Source organism: Girardinichthys multiradiatus, chromosome 8 (assembly GCF_021462225.1).
Source record: "Girardinichthys multiradiatus isolate DD_20200921_A chromosome 8, DD_fGirMul_XY1, whole genome shotgun sequence".
NCBI classification, from domain to species: Eukaryota; Metazoa; Chordata; class Actinopteri; order Cyprinodontiformes; family Goodeidae; genus Girardinichthys; species Girardinichthys multiradiatus.
The window spans coordinates 27,032,695-27,047,212 of NC_061801.1; the positions used below are offsets into that span (position 1 = coordinate 27,032,695).

At 38.9% G+C, this 14,518-nt stretch overlaps 1 protein-coding gene across 3 annotated transcripts; it reads right to left on the reverse strand.

Moving 5' to 3' along the window:
• Positions 1-962: 962 nt before the first annotated feature.
• On the reverse strand, positions 963-11,732 carry LOC124872162 (programmed cell death 1 ligand 1-like). Of its 3 annotated transcripts, XM_047371886.1 has the most exons (11): positions 11,520-11,732; positions 11,313-11,448; positions 9,800-9,872; positions 9,357-9,613; positions 8,894-8,990; positions 7,820-8,086; positions 5,868-5,978; positions 3,706-3,774; positions 3,462-3,512; positions 2,956-3,073; positions 963-1,644 (listed from the first exon to the last, which is right to left on the reverse strand). In XM_047371886.1, exons 2-11 carry the CDS (start codon positions 11,313-11,315, stop codon positions 1,170-1,172), a joined length of 1,521 nt encoding a protein of 506 aa, XP_047227842.1. In that variant the 5' UTR covers positions 11,316-11,448; positions 11,520-11,732; the 3' UTR covers positions 963-1,169. The 3 variants fall into 3 exon arrangements, with proteins under 3 accessions (XP_047227842.1, XP_047227841.1, XP_047227843.1); XM_047371885.1 differs by having other exon boundaries at positions 11,313-11,732; XM_047371887.1 differs by lacking the exons at positions 11,313-11,448; positions 11,520-11,732 and adding an exon at positions 10,984-11,306.
• Between the last annotated feature and the right edge of the window lie 2,786 nt (positions 11,733-14,518).

Consider the following 14,518-nt stretch of genomic DNA (forward strand, 5'->3'; position numbering starts at 1 on the left):
TTTATGCCTCAAAAATAAAATTGCATATTTGCAAAATACAAGAAAGTACATTCCCCCTTTCAAACAGCTGTGGCAGTTAATGAAGAGAACCAGCGCACTTGCAAAAGTATTTATACTGCTTGAACGTTCAAATTTGGTCTTAGCCACAAATTTGAATGAATTGCATTGGAGATTTTGTGTTATAGACCAAGACAAATGAATGCCTAAATGTGAAGTGAAAAGAAGATAATGCATTGTAGAAGTTTTACTTTAAAAGTCTAAAGTATGGAATAGTGGCAAGAAGAAAACAACCTTCAAAAGAAATCCAACATTTTGGCCTACATGCAAAATGGTACTTGTGGGATCATCGCAATGGTGGTGGCAGTCTCATGCTGAGGGGGTGCTTTTCGTCAGCAGGTACAGGAAAAACGGTAAGAGTTAAAGGGACAATGGATGGAGCTAAATACTGGTAAATCCTGGAAGGAAACCCATTAGATGCTGCAGAAGACTTGAGATTTTAGCAGAAGTTCACCATTTAGCAGGGCAATGACACATGAGCTTGAGCTATTTTGAAAAGGTATACCAATATCCTGAATTACTCAGGACTGAATCTCAGGAAAAATTTAGGAGGAAATGCAAAACTAAAAAATGATGTTTTTAAAAAAAAATAAGTATTCCTGTATGCAGCTGTCTCTTGCCAGGAATGCTGAGGCACTTCCTCATCTTAAGCTGACATTAGGGAAGCTGTTGCTGCTTCGCTTGCAGTTCAGCAAACTGACCTAAATCTACACCTTTCTTTTTCTCATGCACTTACAAAGAACAGAAACATGTGGAGAGTCTCAAGGGATGTTTGAGTTATGAAATGCATTGAAAGTGAAAGAGTTTAGGACCATACTCAGGTCTTTTTAGCTATTGCACAAACAGACTGAGGCTGCAGCTCAAATTTTACTCAGTAGTTTTTTGAGAAATGATAAGATAAAGTGTCAGCTTTGTGAAATTTAATGTTATTTAATCAAACAGCCAAGGACAAATGATAAAAATACAAAATCAATTATATATATATATATATATATATATATATTGCTATATATTTGCAGCCTATTTAGGCTTTCAAAATACTATACATACCAGTACTGCTTAAAAACAGTGACACTGGCTTAATGTGTTTATTGTTCATCACCATTGTGTCCTCAGTACTTTGCAGATTGTATTTGAAGCTTCAGTGTCCCTTCTGTCTTCAGAGTTTGCTTCAGCACAGGACAATCACCCAGACAGGATGTGACCAAAATTCTACAAGCTTCTCTTTCACTTAGAAACCTCCTCAAAGTCTCATCAAAACAGTGGTTCCCTTCTTTATATCCATCCAATAGCAGTAGAGTCTTGTTGGACTGGGACAGAACAGTCCTCAGCTCCTCTGCTGATATCTTTTCACTGAGAGAGAGCTGAGATGTTGCATCCTGGAACAAGTCAGCCTTCACCGTGCTGCAGTTGACATACATGAAAAGATCCAAAATGCTGGCGTCAAAGAACTTCGAAGCAGCATCGGTCCAAGATGAGAGCAGGATATTGGCTACGGTTGTTTTCCCACTTCTTGGGGGTCCCTCAAGTAACAGAATTTCACCAGCGTTCGGAAGTAGACCTTGGAGTCTCACAGGCAGGCCCTCACTGAAAATAGAAACATCTCTGTAATTCTGAACTGCATAAACAGGTACAACAATAAAAACCTCAGCTAAAGGCGTCAATACAAACCCTTAGTTTTATAAGACTACTGTAAATACTGACAGTAATTAAAAAACAGAAATGGTCCTAACATTGATCCATGTGGTACACCGTGTATTTCTCAAAAGTATTAAACCTTTGGAGTGTTTAAACTGTCTGGTCTGGATGAGTAAAGATGTAAACAAAATCCACTTCAGACGCCAACAGTCTGATTTACTAATTGAGTGCGGGTCATTTCCTTCTTTCGTCATTTAATACCCCTGTACTTTCAGTCGCTACGGACTGACAACGTGTCAGTTCCTACTCACCAGGGGTAACATTTTATATCTGCTTTGACAACCGATGACTTGACTGGGTTTTTTTTTTATTTACTGATAACCTCCTGCTCAGCAAATACTGTCTACCAACAGGAAGTTGTGTGGAGTCATTTTTATTTTAGCTAGGTTATAATCAGTCATACTTCATTCGAGTGAATAAAAGGTGGATCAGAGCAACAATAAATAGAAATGCGATGTACTACAAAGTTTTCAGACAATAGTATTTATGAGGTTAAATTATGAGCAAAATTGGAGCATTTTAATAACTATTTATACCCATGATTAATTTAAAGGTGACCTTTTATGCAAAATTCCCTATTTCATCCTTTTTATACTTCCATTTGGGTCTCTAATGCTTTTACAATCAGTCCAAACGCAAAAAAACCATTCAGCTGTTTTTTTGGCATTGAATGAATGTCTTATTTTTTTCGAGAAAACGTGCGGTTTCGCGGCGCTGAAGGTGTAGGGGTTAAACGCGCGACCATATACGGAGGCTACAGTCCTCGAAGAGGCCGTCCCGGGTTCAAATCCGGGACCCGCCGACATTTGCCGAATTTCTCCCCCTCTCCCTACTCCTCTTTCCTGTCTGCCTACTGTCAAAAAAATAAATAAAAATAAAGGCCACTAGTGCTGAAAAAAATATCTTAAAAAAAAAAAAGAAAACGTGCGGTTTCAAAAGCTGTGTAATTGTGACGTCACAATTACACAGGCACCTAACAACGTTTCCTGAGTCCCGCCCCTACTAGCAACTGAAGCGGAGCTCCACCCCCTTGATTTTCAGTTGAGGACCACATCTCGCCGGCTGGTTTTACCGTACATGCGCTTTACACTGGCTACCCTCTGTTGTTGTCAGATTTTTGGGGTTACTGGAAGTGAGGTAAAAATGCAAAGGAGTTTACAATTCTTTCCACGGACTTGGAAAAACGTCTTTATGACTCACTTGTTTTGCAGCCTGAGAGGCAGCTCCTCCGCAGCAAAACTATCACAGTGGTGTCTTGTCTTTGTAGTGAGGGAGAATTCGTTATAATAGGCTTTCAGATGCGACCTCAGGTTTTCCACTGTGTGACGAGCAGAGAAAAACAAACTCATTGTTGAAAGAGAATTGACATATGAAAAGAAATAGATAATGTTCTAGTTATACTTCCTTCTTGAACAAATAATTTCATGTAACTGTGTCTTAGATGGTAGAAATTGCATAATCAGGATTTTTTTAATTAAATATTTCAGTTTTGACATTTTCGCCTAGATTTAATATTTTACAGAATATTTGCATTCTTTTATTACAGGCAGTTAACAGTATATCAAGTGCATTTTTTGTTAGTTCTATTCTCTTCTAAATGTTTTTACTGAAACACAAAGGCAGTAATTATAATAGAGGATCATATAAGTGTAGACAACAAAGAGTGGATAACAAAAACACAATAGTATTGCAACATAGTCATTTACCTTCAGTAATAACTGTGTCTTCAAGACCACTTCCTTTATCTCTGTGTAGACCTGACGAAAAATCAACAGCATCATCAGAAAAGATGGGTACTTATTTTCCTAGTCAAGTTAATGATTACCAACTAACCCAATCATTACTAGTGTGTACACATAGAAGACATGATTTATCAGTGGTTTGACTTCAGTGACTACACGGTGCTTTCAGAGACAGTACTGAAAGAAGGATGGAGCAATTCAGACTTACAGGGAGTTGCAGACATGGACTTCTCCCCATCATCAACCAGGCAAATCCTGGTTCTGGGAGCTCTGGGACCTATAAAACAGGGGAACCTTTGATTAAGTGTGTTGGTGCACAACGTTAGGTAAATATGCAACATGAATACAACAAAAAATTAAAATTAGTGGATGGTCTGTCACTAAATCCAATTATCATAGAGGTAATTATATTGAAATAAGACATACAGTTTTAAATTTATGTTTAGCATCCTGCTTTCCATTTATTTCTACACATTTAGTCATTGGAAACAAAATTGTTCCACACTTACTTGAACTACTATACATTCTTTAGTCTTCTAAAGTCTTCAGTTAAATTTATTTTATGGGAATTTTTAGGAATGCCAATAAGTGTGGATCCTTTGATGCTGTTAGAAAATAATCGTTGTGGGATTTCTTTCTCCCACTCAATACTCACACTTAGAAGATATAATGTTAGGATGTTAAAATAAATTATTACAAGAATGTTTTTGCTTCATTTTTCTTTCCTACACTTATTTAGTTTGTCTACACTCCTTATTTGTAAACTGTTTAAAAAGTGCTCTTGTAAGTATCGCTACAAAGGCTGACATTTCCTGAATACAGTCACCCAGAGATTTCCATACCCATAACTGAAATATGATTTCTTGTTATGATTGCTTGTTCATTTATCTGAAAGTGTGTGTAAGAAATGTACATGTGAAGTGACAGGGTTGTTTGGATATTATGGTGAACATGTGCTAAACCAAAAAAGCACCCATACATTCACAAATAGTTGTGAATTCCCCCTATAACACAGACCAAAACCAGGCTGGGTTATTCCAGGCACATTGATGAAGTCCTTGACTTCAACAACTCAAAAAAGCTAACTCACGCTCACATGAGAACAAACATAACAGGTTGCATGCTGGTGAAATTCCACAAAATTCAAATCACAACAGGGAAGGCATCAAATTGAGCCTGAGAACGTCAAAAACATTTGAGAAAAGCTTCCTCTTTTTGATGGAAATGTGACTTAGACTGCAACCCAGCGTATATGAAAGCCGACAATGTCTTTCTCACTGGAAACAATGGTTCTTTTTTTTTTTTTTTTTTTTTTTTACAAACAGCCGTTTCTGCCCCTTGGGCAAAACAAAAGTCAACTAAAGTCAGTTGATATAGCTGTGAAACAGGAAGGATTTTTAGATGCTGAGCAATGAACTGACAGTAATGGCAAGTTGTTTGAGTTTAGACTGAAGCCAAATTTTGGGTTAAACACTAAAAACATGAAAGAGAGAGTCTGGAATTTTCTTTAACAATGCAGCAGGTCACGAAGCTAAATAATGTCTGAAATGAGGAAATAAAGAAGAACCAAAGTGAAAGTCTGACTCCAGTGATGCTTCCCTTTCCCACTGACCTGTCATGGGTATTTCGTGCAGGTGTAGCTCTACTTGTGTATCACTTTTCGTTTTACTTTCCTTCACAAGCTATGTATGTTTGCAACCACAATTTTAAATTTCTATATGTGGAAGAATGTGCCATCTTCTCAGGTTTGGATTGTCTCACATGCTGATGCTACTTTAACAACATATCAATAAAAAGTTTGTTACTCAACATGAGAATATTCAGATTTTCTGCAATGCTTTTATTTAGTAACTGAATATTTATTTAACAGGTTTCAGTTTGTATTTCTTAAAGCAACAGGGAGCTGCTAAGAAGACAATTATTCAGACTTCCTGAATTTATTCAGTTTTATCTAGACAAAAATTACTTTTTGTGCAGTTTAACAGTTTTGCAAAGAGACATTTTTTTACATTAAATAATGGATCTCTGAAAGAGCTTGGCACAATATTTTGAGCCATGCTTCACCAGTTTTCAAACATAAGCATGGCATTGCTTCAATGAAGGATCCAACTGGGTCGGTATCAGGGACAGAAAACCCTGATTGGGACATCCCTAGTCTAATCTGTCTTTACAAGCTGCCAAATATTTTTTTGTGTTACTGGCATCACTTTTTTTGTGTTACTTTCCTAAATGCATTGAAACTGGTCCATAAATAATTTTAGGTTTTTTTTACTTATTAAATAAAGTTGCAAAAAACCTAACATTTTAAATGATTAAGTTTTGTCTCTGTGTTTACTGTGTACAAAAAGAACAGAAGAAGCAAGGATTTACCTTTGCGACGTCTGTAAGTGACCACTCCAAGACCAATGGCAGTCAATATTAATCCTAAACACAACACAGTAATGAGGGCATCGTTTTTCCCAGGAGGATGGCGTATATCATCTGTAATGATAGAGAAAATATAGAGGAATCATTTTTAACATCATACTTGAAATTCAGCAAAGACAGCCATGGGTTGCAAACATTTTGTTTATGTCCACACATGTTTTCAACCACTTTGGAAAGAACCAAATTTACCAAAGACAAAGTGAAGCAGACTTCCCTATAGTGGTCAAAACTAAAACTAATTGTGGCTGTAAAGTAGAAATAGTCGAGTCTTATGCAACAGTCTTCTTGCTGTGTATTGAAACAACTTTTCAGATTACTTTTACTACTTTTGTTTATGTTTTCATAGCTTCATGGAGCATCTACTGGATCTTCTGTCCTTTAAGCCTATCAGGTTCTCCTCCATTATAGTCAAAATTTAATTTTGAATCTTTTAGAATATACTTTCCAGTGAAAATAAAAACCCAAATATATCTCCAAATATTGTTTTCTAAGTGCACCTGCACAGTGTTAAATTGTTTCTACAACACCTACAGTTTCAGTGAAAATGGAGGCAAGTCTAGCACCCTATCTCTAAGGGAGTGCCCGGCCACCCTACAGAGGAAGCTCATTTCAGCCACTTGTATCCAGGATCTTGTTCTTTCGGTCATGACCCAAAGTTCATGGCCATAGGTGAGGGTAGGAACGTAGAAATTGAGAGCTTTGCTTTTTGGCTCAGCTCTCTCTTCACCACAACAGACCGGCACAGCGCCCCCATTACTGCGGCAGCTGCACCGATCCGTCTGTCGATCTCCCGCTCCATTCTTCCCTCACTCGTGAACAAGACCCCGAGATACTTAAACTCCTCCACTTGAGGCAGGAACTCCCCTCCAACCTGAAGAGGACAAGCCACCCTTTTCCGGTCGAGTACCATGGCCTCGGACTTGGAGGAGCTGATCTTCATCCCAGCCGCTTCACACTCGGCTGCGAACCACCACAGTGCATGCTGTAGGTCTTGGCTAGAGGGGGCCAGCAGGACCACGTCATCTGCAAAAAGAAGAGACGAAATCCACTGGTCCCCAATCCAGACCCCCTCCGGCCTTTGGCTGCGTCTAGAAATCCTGTCCATAAAAGTTATGAACAGGACCGGTGACAAAGGGCAGCCCTGCCGGAGTCCAACATGTACCGGGAACAGGTCCGACTTAGTGCCGGCAATGCGGACCAAACTCCTGGTCCGCTCGTACAGGGATGGCCCCTAATAAAGGGCCCCCGATTCCATACTCCTGGAGCACCCCCCACATTGCACCACGAGGGACACAGTCGAATGCCTTTTCCAGGTCCACAAAACACATGTGAACCGGTTGTGCAAACTCCCATGAACCCTCGAGCACCCTGTAGAGGGTATAGAGCTGGTCCAGTGTTCCACGGCCGGGAAGAAAACCACACTGCTCCTCCTGAAGCCGAGGTTCGACTATCGGCCGGACTCTCCTCTCCAATACCCTGGCGTAGGCCTTACCAGGGAGGCTGAGGAGTGTGATCCCCCTGTAGTTGGAACACACCCTCCGGTCCCCCTTCTTATGAATGGGGGCCACCACCCCAGTCTGCCAGTCCAGAGGCACTGTCCCCGACCGCCACGCAATGTTGAAGAGGCGTGTCAACCATGACAGCCCTACAACATCCAGAGACTTAAGGTACTCAGGGCGGATCTCATCCACCCCCGAAGTCTTGCCACCACGGAGCTTTTTAACCACCTTGGTGACTTTAAGACTCTAAGTCTTTAACTTTAAAATGGATTCTTTTGCCATTTAGTACTTTTCTGAAGCAAATCAGAAATAAGTTGTGACATCCTCTGCTTGCCTCCAAGTATACATTTTGAGCACTATCTTCAAAGAAAACCCTGACAAATGGTAAACATTTACCTGGAATGTGAAACGTTGCAGAGTAGCCATCTTTTGTAAAGTTACATGTGTAGTTGTTTTTCTCTGAAGAGCTGACTTCTATCTGACTGGTGACTCTAAAAAGACTGTCTGGCGTTGTTGTAGCTGTGGTGTTAGGACTGTGCCTCTGCAGGTGCCCATCGTGCCACACAACAGGAGACTGAGGGTATCCCTCAGACTTGCAGGTTAACACCACCTTATCCCCCTCTGCTGTCCTCTCAATCTTTTTTGAGACTGAGTTATATGGTGCTGGGAGAGAATAATAAATTAAGATTAGCAACATCTTATTATGATACATTTATTGTGTTCAATTTCAAAATACAGGGTTCCTACAATATTTTCATTTTAAATTCAATGCTTTTTATAGATTTTTCCAGCTTTTTTTAATGATATTATGCATACATAGATCCAAACCATTAGCTTAGTTAAGTTTTATAAGCATTTTTTCTTTTCAACAAATCATAAAACAACACAACTCTGAAGGTGGCTTCTGATTTAGCAGTGCTGGTAACACTTTTTTTTGTTTCTGAACAAAGTTACTTTATCTCGACGGCCTATTCCTGGATTAAACACAAATCCTTGAAACACAGGAACACGTTAATACATAATAAGAACCTTAGGTCTATTTTTTTCCCGTGTTTTTTAACACAGAAGTAACATAATATAAAGACCAAGAGGAGGAAGAGCAGTGAAAAGTAGAAATAGTTTAATCTTATGCAAAATATCTGCATGTGTCCTTTTCCTTAGACTTCATAATTTTCACTTTTTTGTCTTGAAAAAATCAAATAAAATATCAATAAAATACCTTAGTAGTTGCAACAAAACGTGACAATGTTCAAGAGGTATGAATACATCTGCAAGGAACTGTATCTAAGTTTCAAGGTTTTCTTTTATAGTAAACTGAGTAATATTTGTTTTAGTTTCATTTTTGAAATTAGTTTGACTGCCCAGAAATGACCATCTGCAGCAGCCGTTGAGCAAGACCATTCCCAGAACAAAGGTCCTGTGGTATTAAAAAAAAAAGCACACTGTTCCATATTCAATGACTGATCTTACCTCGAACTGACAAAGTTATAGTTTTATAATCATTCCCTTCTGCTGTTTGAACCAAACATTGATATGTCCCAGAGTCACTAATCTTGAGATCTGATATCTGTGAAGTGAGAGAGAAAATAAATACTTATATACTCTTAAAATACACTACTTTAAATAAACATAAATCATAACTGGATCACTACTTCACTCTCCAATCAATTACTGCAGTACAACAAAACAATACCACAAATTTCTGTTGTATATTTTGTAAGCACGGTTCTGTTTCAAGTACATTTTGTCTTAATATGATCAGAAAATAACAAATAACAGGCTCAGATGGGAAAGTTATTGGCAGCATAAAAACATATTGGCAATTTTAAATAGGCAAGCCACATGTTACATTAACAAATTTGAGAAATGGCTCATCAGTCATCTGACAGTTGTGAACTCCATCTGAGTCTATAAATTCATTGCCAGCAAGTACCTGTAACTTTGCCCAGCCATTTTTCAGCTCATCAGTGAGAAGCTTCACTCGACCCTGGTACTTTGGAGATGCAATGTCCTCCAAGTTGTTTTCTATTCGTATCACTTCCTGATGTTGATTAGTGACCATCAAGTGCCAGATAACTTTCAGGTCACGATGAGTTTTTGCTGGTTCGGAAGAAAACTTGCAGCCCATCACAACATTTCCTCCATACTCCGACGAATATGTAGTTCGCTCTACCTTCACTGTAAACAAGTCTGCAGGAAAATAATAAGTAGCAGAAGTTTTAGAGTAAACTTGCCAAAAATACATAATATAAATGCACTAAACCTCAGGTTTCATTCGTGTAATAAGTTTGCTTTGCAGATTTAAGCTAGCTTGTGTGTCAAAACTGAAATTGAAAGCTTTTCCTAATGTTTCACAAGTGTATGCTTACTACCCACCTGCGAGAGATGGCTGCAGGAAAACTTGCAGAACTACAACAAGAACTACAACAATGACCCAGTCCATTGAAACCTAAAGGAAGGGAAAAAAGTGCATACAAAATGTTAAAATCCTATGGCCACAGATGATCACATGCCACTTTCACAGATGCAGGTCAGATGAAAATTCTGATGAATTGCATGACACTGAGATAATCAACAACACATGATCACTGATCAAGGTATGCATGACTAAGCATGACTGTCACAAAACAAATCTATTTTCAGCTGGTTTACGTTAGATAACATCAGGAGAACAAAAACATGTGCTCAGCTCTGGAGCTTTTTCATAACCCAATTTTTCTCCCATGGAGAGATCTGGTTTCTCCCATCTATTAATTTCCTTATAATTTCATATGAGCCACCATAATAATGAGTCATTTTTTTTTATTGCAACTGCACATCAGCCCAAACCAGTGAGCTGGTTTTGCCATAAACCAGTTTTATGAAATTGTGTACCATTATGTACAAAATATTAACACTAAAACTGTTTGAATAGCTTTTGGGTCTTATTATTGATGGGTTCCACAGATCATTCAAAAACTGGACCGTTTCACTGCTAACTCTCTGACTGGAGTATCAGACACTAAATGCTGATTCTTTGAAGCACAGTTTGCAAATGTTAGTACCTCCAGACCATTAACAACCAGTGGTAAAATGTCCCTTTTTTGATTCTCCTAATACTGTAATGGTAAAATCAAGCTGTGATGTAGCAACCCCACTCCACACTCAGTTTTCCTTTTTTCCGTGATTATCCAAACCAGCAAATTGTTTAAAGCGAATACTAAACGTTTCCAGACTTATCAAGACTGCATAGAAACCAAGATTAATTAGAACAGAGTAACTTACAGTCGTTGTTTTAATAAAAGAGGATTGTTAAAAATGTGTTTCGGTACAGCCAGATAACTAGGCTTTTTAAAAATATGAGGCAAAACAATATTTGAATTTAAATATTAAAATAGACAGACAATATAAAACCTATTACTAAAAATACCTTTGAATCCACTCCTGTTATTGTTGTATAGTATGACTATCTCATTATTATGAGTGGTTCCCAAAAATAGATACTTATTACTATTCATCAAGGTTGAATAAAGCAAAAAGCTACAGATTAATACTCATAAATTGATAAATTGCTGTCCTACCTGCAGATAGTACAAACAATCTGTGCTGTGTTGTTTCCTCCTTCCTTCACGTCTAAATGCTCAGTTATTTCTTCAAGCGCTTTTAATAAGGAGATCCTCCCTCTTTACCACAACACAACCCACTCCCTGCACAATACAACCGACATGGCTTTGTCTAACTCTAACTTGACTGCCAGTTAGATGAATTAAACTAAAACAAAACAAAATAATTGATGTTTGCAGATGCCTCATAGATAGGTAGTTCCTGCAAACATGTTTCAACTTTTTTTGTACATCTAACGGACAAAAACTGTTCTACCAACAGCTTTTTTTGGCGACGGAGGACCTACCATAAGCAGAGAATGGGTGCGCAGTTTCCACGGCAACTGGTAGTAGTACCCCCAAATCACGGTCGCGAGCTCTTCTAGTTCTCACGTCGACGTCCGCAGTTTTAATCCGTCCCGATAACAGCAACCAAGAAGACGTCTGGGGGCCGTAAAGGCGTGAAGTAAATAAACCCAGCTGACTGACTACTTGTTTTATACTCGAAAACAAACCTCATGGTCTGTTATTTCCAACGCTGGGTCACGATACTCTCGGGATTCTCCTTCCGCTTTGTTTCCGCCTTGAGAGAAGTCACCTTAGCAGGGCTGTTGCGTATTACTGTAAAACTGACAAAGCGTGTTTTTACGAGACATTATTAATCATTCCCCACTAACATGAGCTACCAGAAGCAACTAGGTCCTGCAATGAACCGTAAACAAACAGGTTACACGTAAAAAAAAAAAAAAAACAACACAAAAAAACTTATTCGCAGTAAGTGTGCATAACAATGAAACAAAAAAACTAGTATTAGAATGTAACTATCCAGTTACAGCTGAAACTAAGTAGTATCCAATGTATTTTTCAATCACTCTAGAACATACAGGAATCAAAATATATATATGTATGCATTATAATACAGGCATTAGACTATACGCAAAAATAAACAGAATTTGAAATTAACAGCCCTATTTCTAACGTCATGAACTGGATGATAAATGGTAGAAAAAAGGGGGAAAACTATTCAAAAAACTTTGAATTTAATTCTCAAACAAGATAGACTTTTGACACAAACAGCGCCATGAAAAGAATAGAGTAAGCTAAACCAGAATAAAGACCCAGTTTGTGTTTATGAATCTTTGTTCGGTGAGGAAGGGTTTGTCTCAGTATTTTAGATTTTGAACAACAGCAGTCTAGACCCCTATCCCCTTAACTGAAGGGAATTATTATTTTTGATACATAGGGTTCAGCAAAAATTTAAAATAATCACCAGCTGATTTTAGTAGTAAAGCATGACTTTTTCCATTTTGCTCCTAATAGAGTAACACTGGGAGTATAACTGGCTGACTTTGGCAGGCTAATTAGTCAAGCTCTCTGCTGTGGTAGTCATTTGTCAGCTGCTTAGCTTAAGAGATATGCTGCTTGTAACTATCCTAATGTAGCTTTAAAATACGTTACCTTAATAGGAGCGATGTGTGCATGTTGTTCCTTTAGGTTTCACTCCATGGCACTATGTTTTTTACCATGTCAAATACACTCACCGGCCTCTTTAATAGGTACACCTTGCTAGTACCGGGTTGGACCCCCTTTTGCCTTCAGAACTGCCTTAATCCTTCATGGCATAGATTCAACAAGGTACTGAAAACATTCCTCAGAGAGTTTGGTCCATACTGACATGATAGCATCACACAGATGCTGCAGATTTGTCGGCTGCACATCCATGATGCGAATCACCCGTTCCACCACATCCCAAAGGTGCTCTATTGGATTGAGATCTGGTGACTGTGGAGGCCATTTGAGTAATGGCCATCTCAGACTGGTTCAAGAAACCAGTCTGAGATGATTCGTGCTTTATGACATGGGGCATGATCCTGCTGGAGCCCATCAGAAGATGGGTACACTGTGGTCATAAAGGGATGGTCAGCAACAATACTCAGGTAGGCTGTGGCGTTGACACGATGCTTTATTGGTACTAAGGGGCCCAAAGTGTGCCAAGAAAATATCCCCCACACCATTACACCACCACCACCAGCCTGAACCGTTGATACAAGGCAGGATAGATCCATGCTTTCATGTCGTTGACACCAAATTCTGACCCTACCATCTGAATGTCGCAGCAGAAATTGAAACTCTTCAGACCAGGCAACGTTTTTCCAATCTTCTATTGTCCAATTTTAGTAAGCCTGTCCGAATTGTAGCCTCCGTTTTCTGTTCTGACAAGGAGTGGCACCCGGTGTGGTCTTCTGCTGCTGTAGCCCATCCGCCTCAAGGTTTGACGTGTTGTGCCTTCAGAGCTGCTCTTCTGCATGCCTTGGTTGTAACGAGTGGTTAGTTGAGTTACTGTTGCCTTTCTATCAGCTCGAACCAGTCTGGCCATTCTCCTCTGAGCTCTGGCATCAACAAGGCATTTGCGCCCACAGAACTGCCGCTCACTGGATATTTTCTCTTTTTTGGACCCTTCTCTGTAAACCCTAGAGATGGTAGTGTGTGAAAATCCCAGTAGATCAGCAGTTTCTTAGTACTCAGACCAGCCCGTCTGGCACCAACAACCATGCCACGTTCAAACTACCTTGAATCACCTTTCTTCCCCATTCTGATGCTCGGTTTGAACTGCAGCAGATTGTCTTGACCATGTCTACATGGCTAAATGCATTGAGTTACTGCCATGCTATTGGCTGATTAGAAATTTGCATTAACGAGCAGTTGGACACGTGTACCTAATAAAATGACCGGTGAGTGTATTTCTAAAAGGTTGACCTTGTCTTTCTTGTATGTGACGGTAAGTCAGCGGATCGGCAGTGAGCAACAACATGTAAAAAAGGGTGCTGCCCTCCAAACAAACCAGTCGCTTTGGTATTCTCTCTGACATCTCAGTAAAAGAACAGTATTAAAAAATTGAATCAAGGCTTTTCTTTTTCTGCCTCTATGGAGTATTCTTCTGCTTCAAAATTACTTTTTTCCTCTGAAAGTCAATGATTGTGGAAAAACTGGGTATGACTACACAAGCACAGCAAAATTAAAAATAGGCAAATGGGCAAAATGACCAGTACTCCTAAATAAATAAAGCAAATCCACTAGAAATGTTGAATATGTAATATATCTTATAATACGGGTATTATGTTTTTATAAATAAAGGGGAAACTGTATGCTACTATTTGAAAAAATTATTGATTGATTTTTTACTGTTTTGTTCCTTTTTTTTATGTTGTGCCGTATGACTGACAATACCGTAGCTTTTCAAGCACTGTATGCAAATGCATTTCTAAAAGTACAGTGCAGCAAACATTTCCAACAGGAGACAGATACACATTCACAATATGACACCTAGGAAAAACGGAAATTTGAATAAACCCAGAGTTTCCTTAGCCTTGGTACCAGCCAAGTGGAATTCCCATCTGTATTGTATGAAAGACAGGTAAAAAGTTAACAATTTATCTCTGGCACACATCAATTTTATTTTTACAATGTGACTGGTGAAGAGTTTCTGGGTTTGCCAGGAATTTAGGTTTTTCTT

Bases quoted from the DNA above. Each gene is read 5' to 3' on its own strand.
- LOC124872162 (XM_047371886.1), bottom strand. The intron at 3,775-5,867 runs GTAAATCCTTGC...CCTGTTTTATAG, and splicing joins CACTTACAGACGTCGCAAAG to GTCCCAGAGCTCCCAGAACC. The intron at 3,074-3,461 runs GTAAATGACTAT...CTCGTCACACAG, and splicing joins AGACACAGTTATTACTGAAG to TGGAAAACCTGAGGTCGCAT.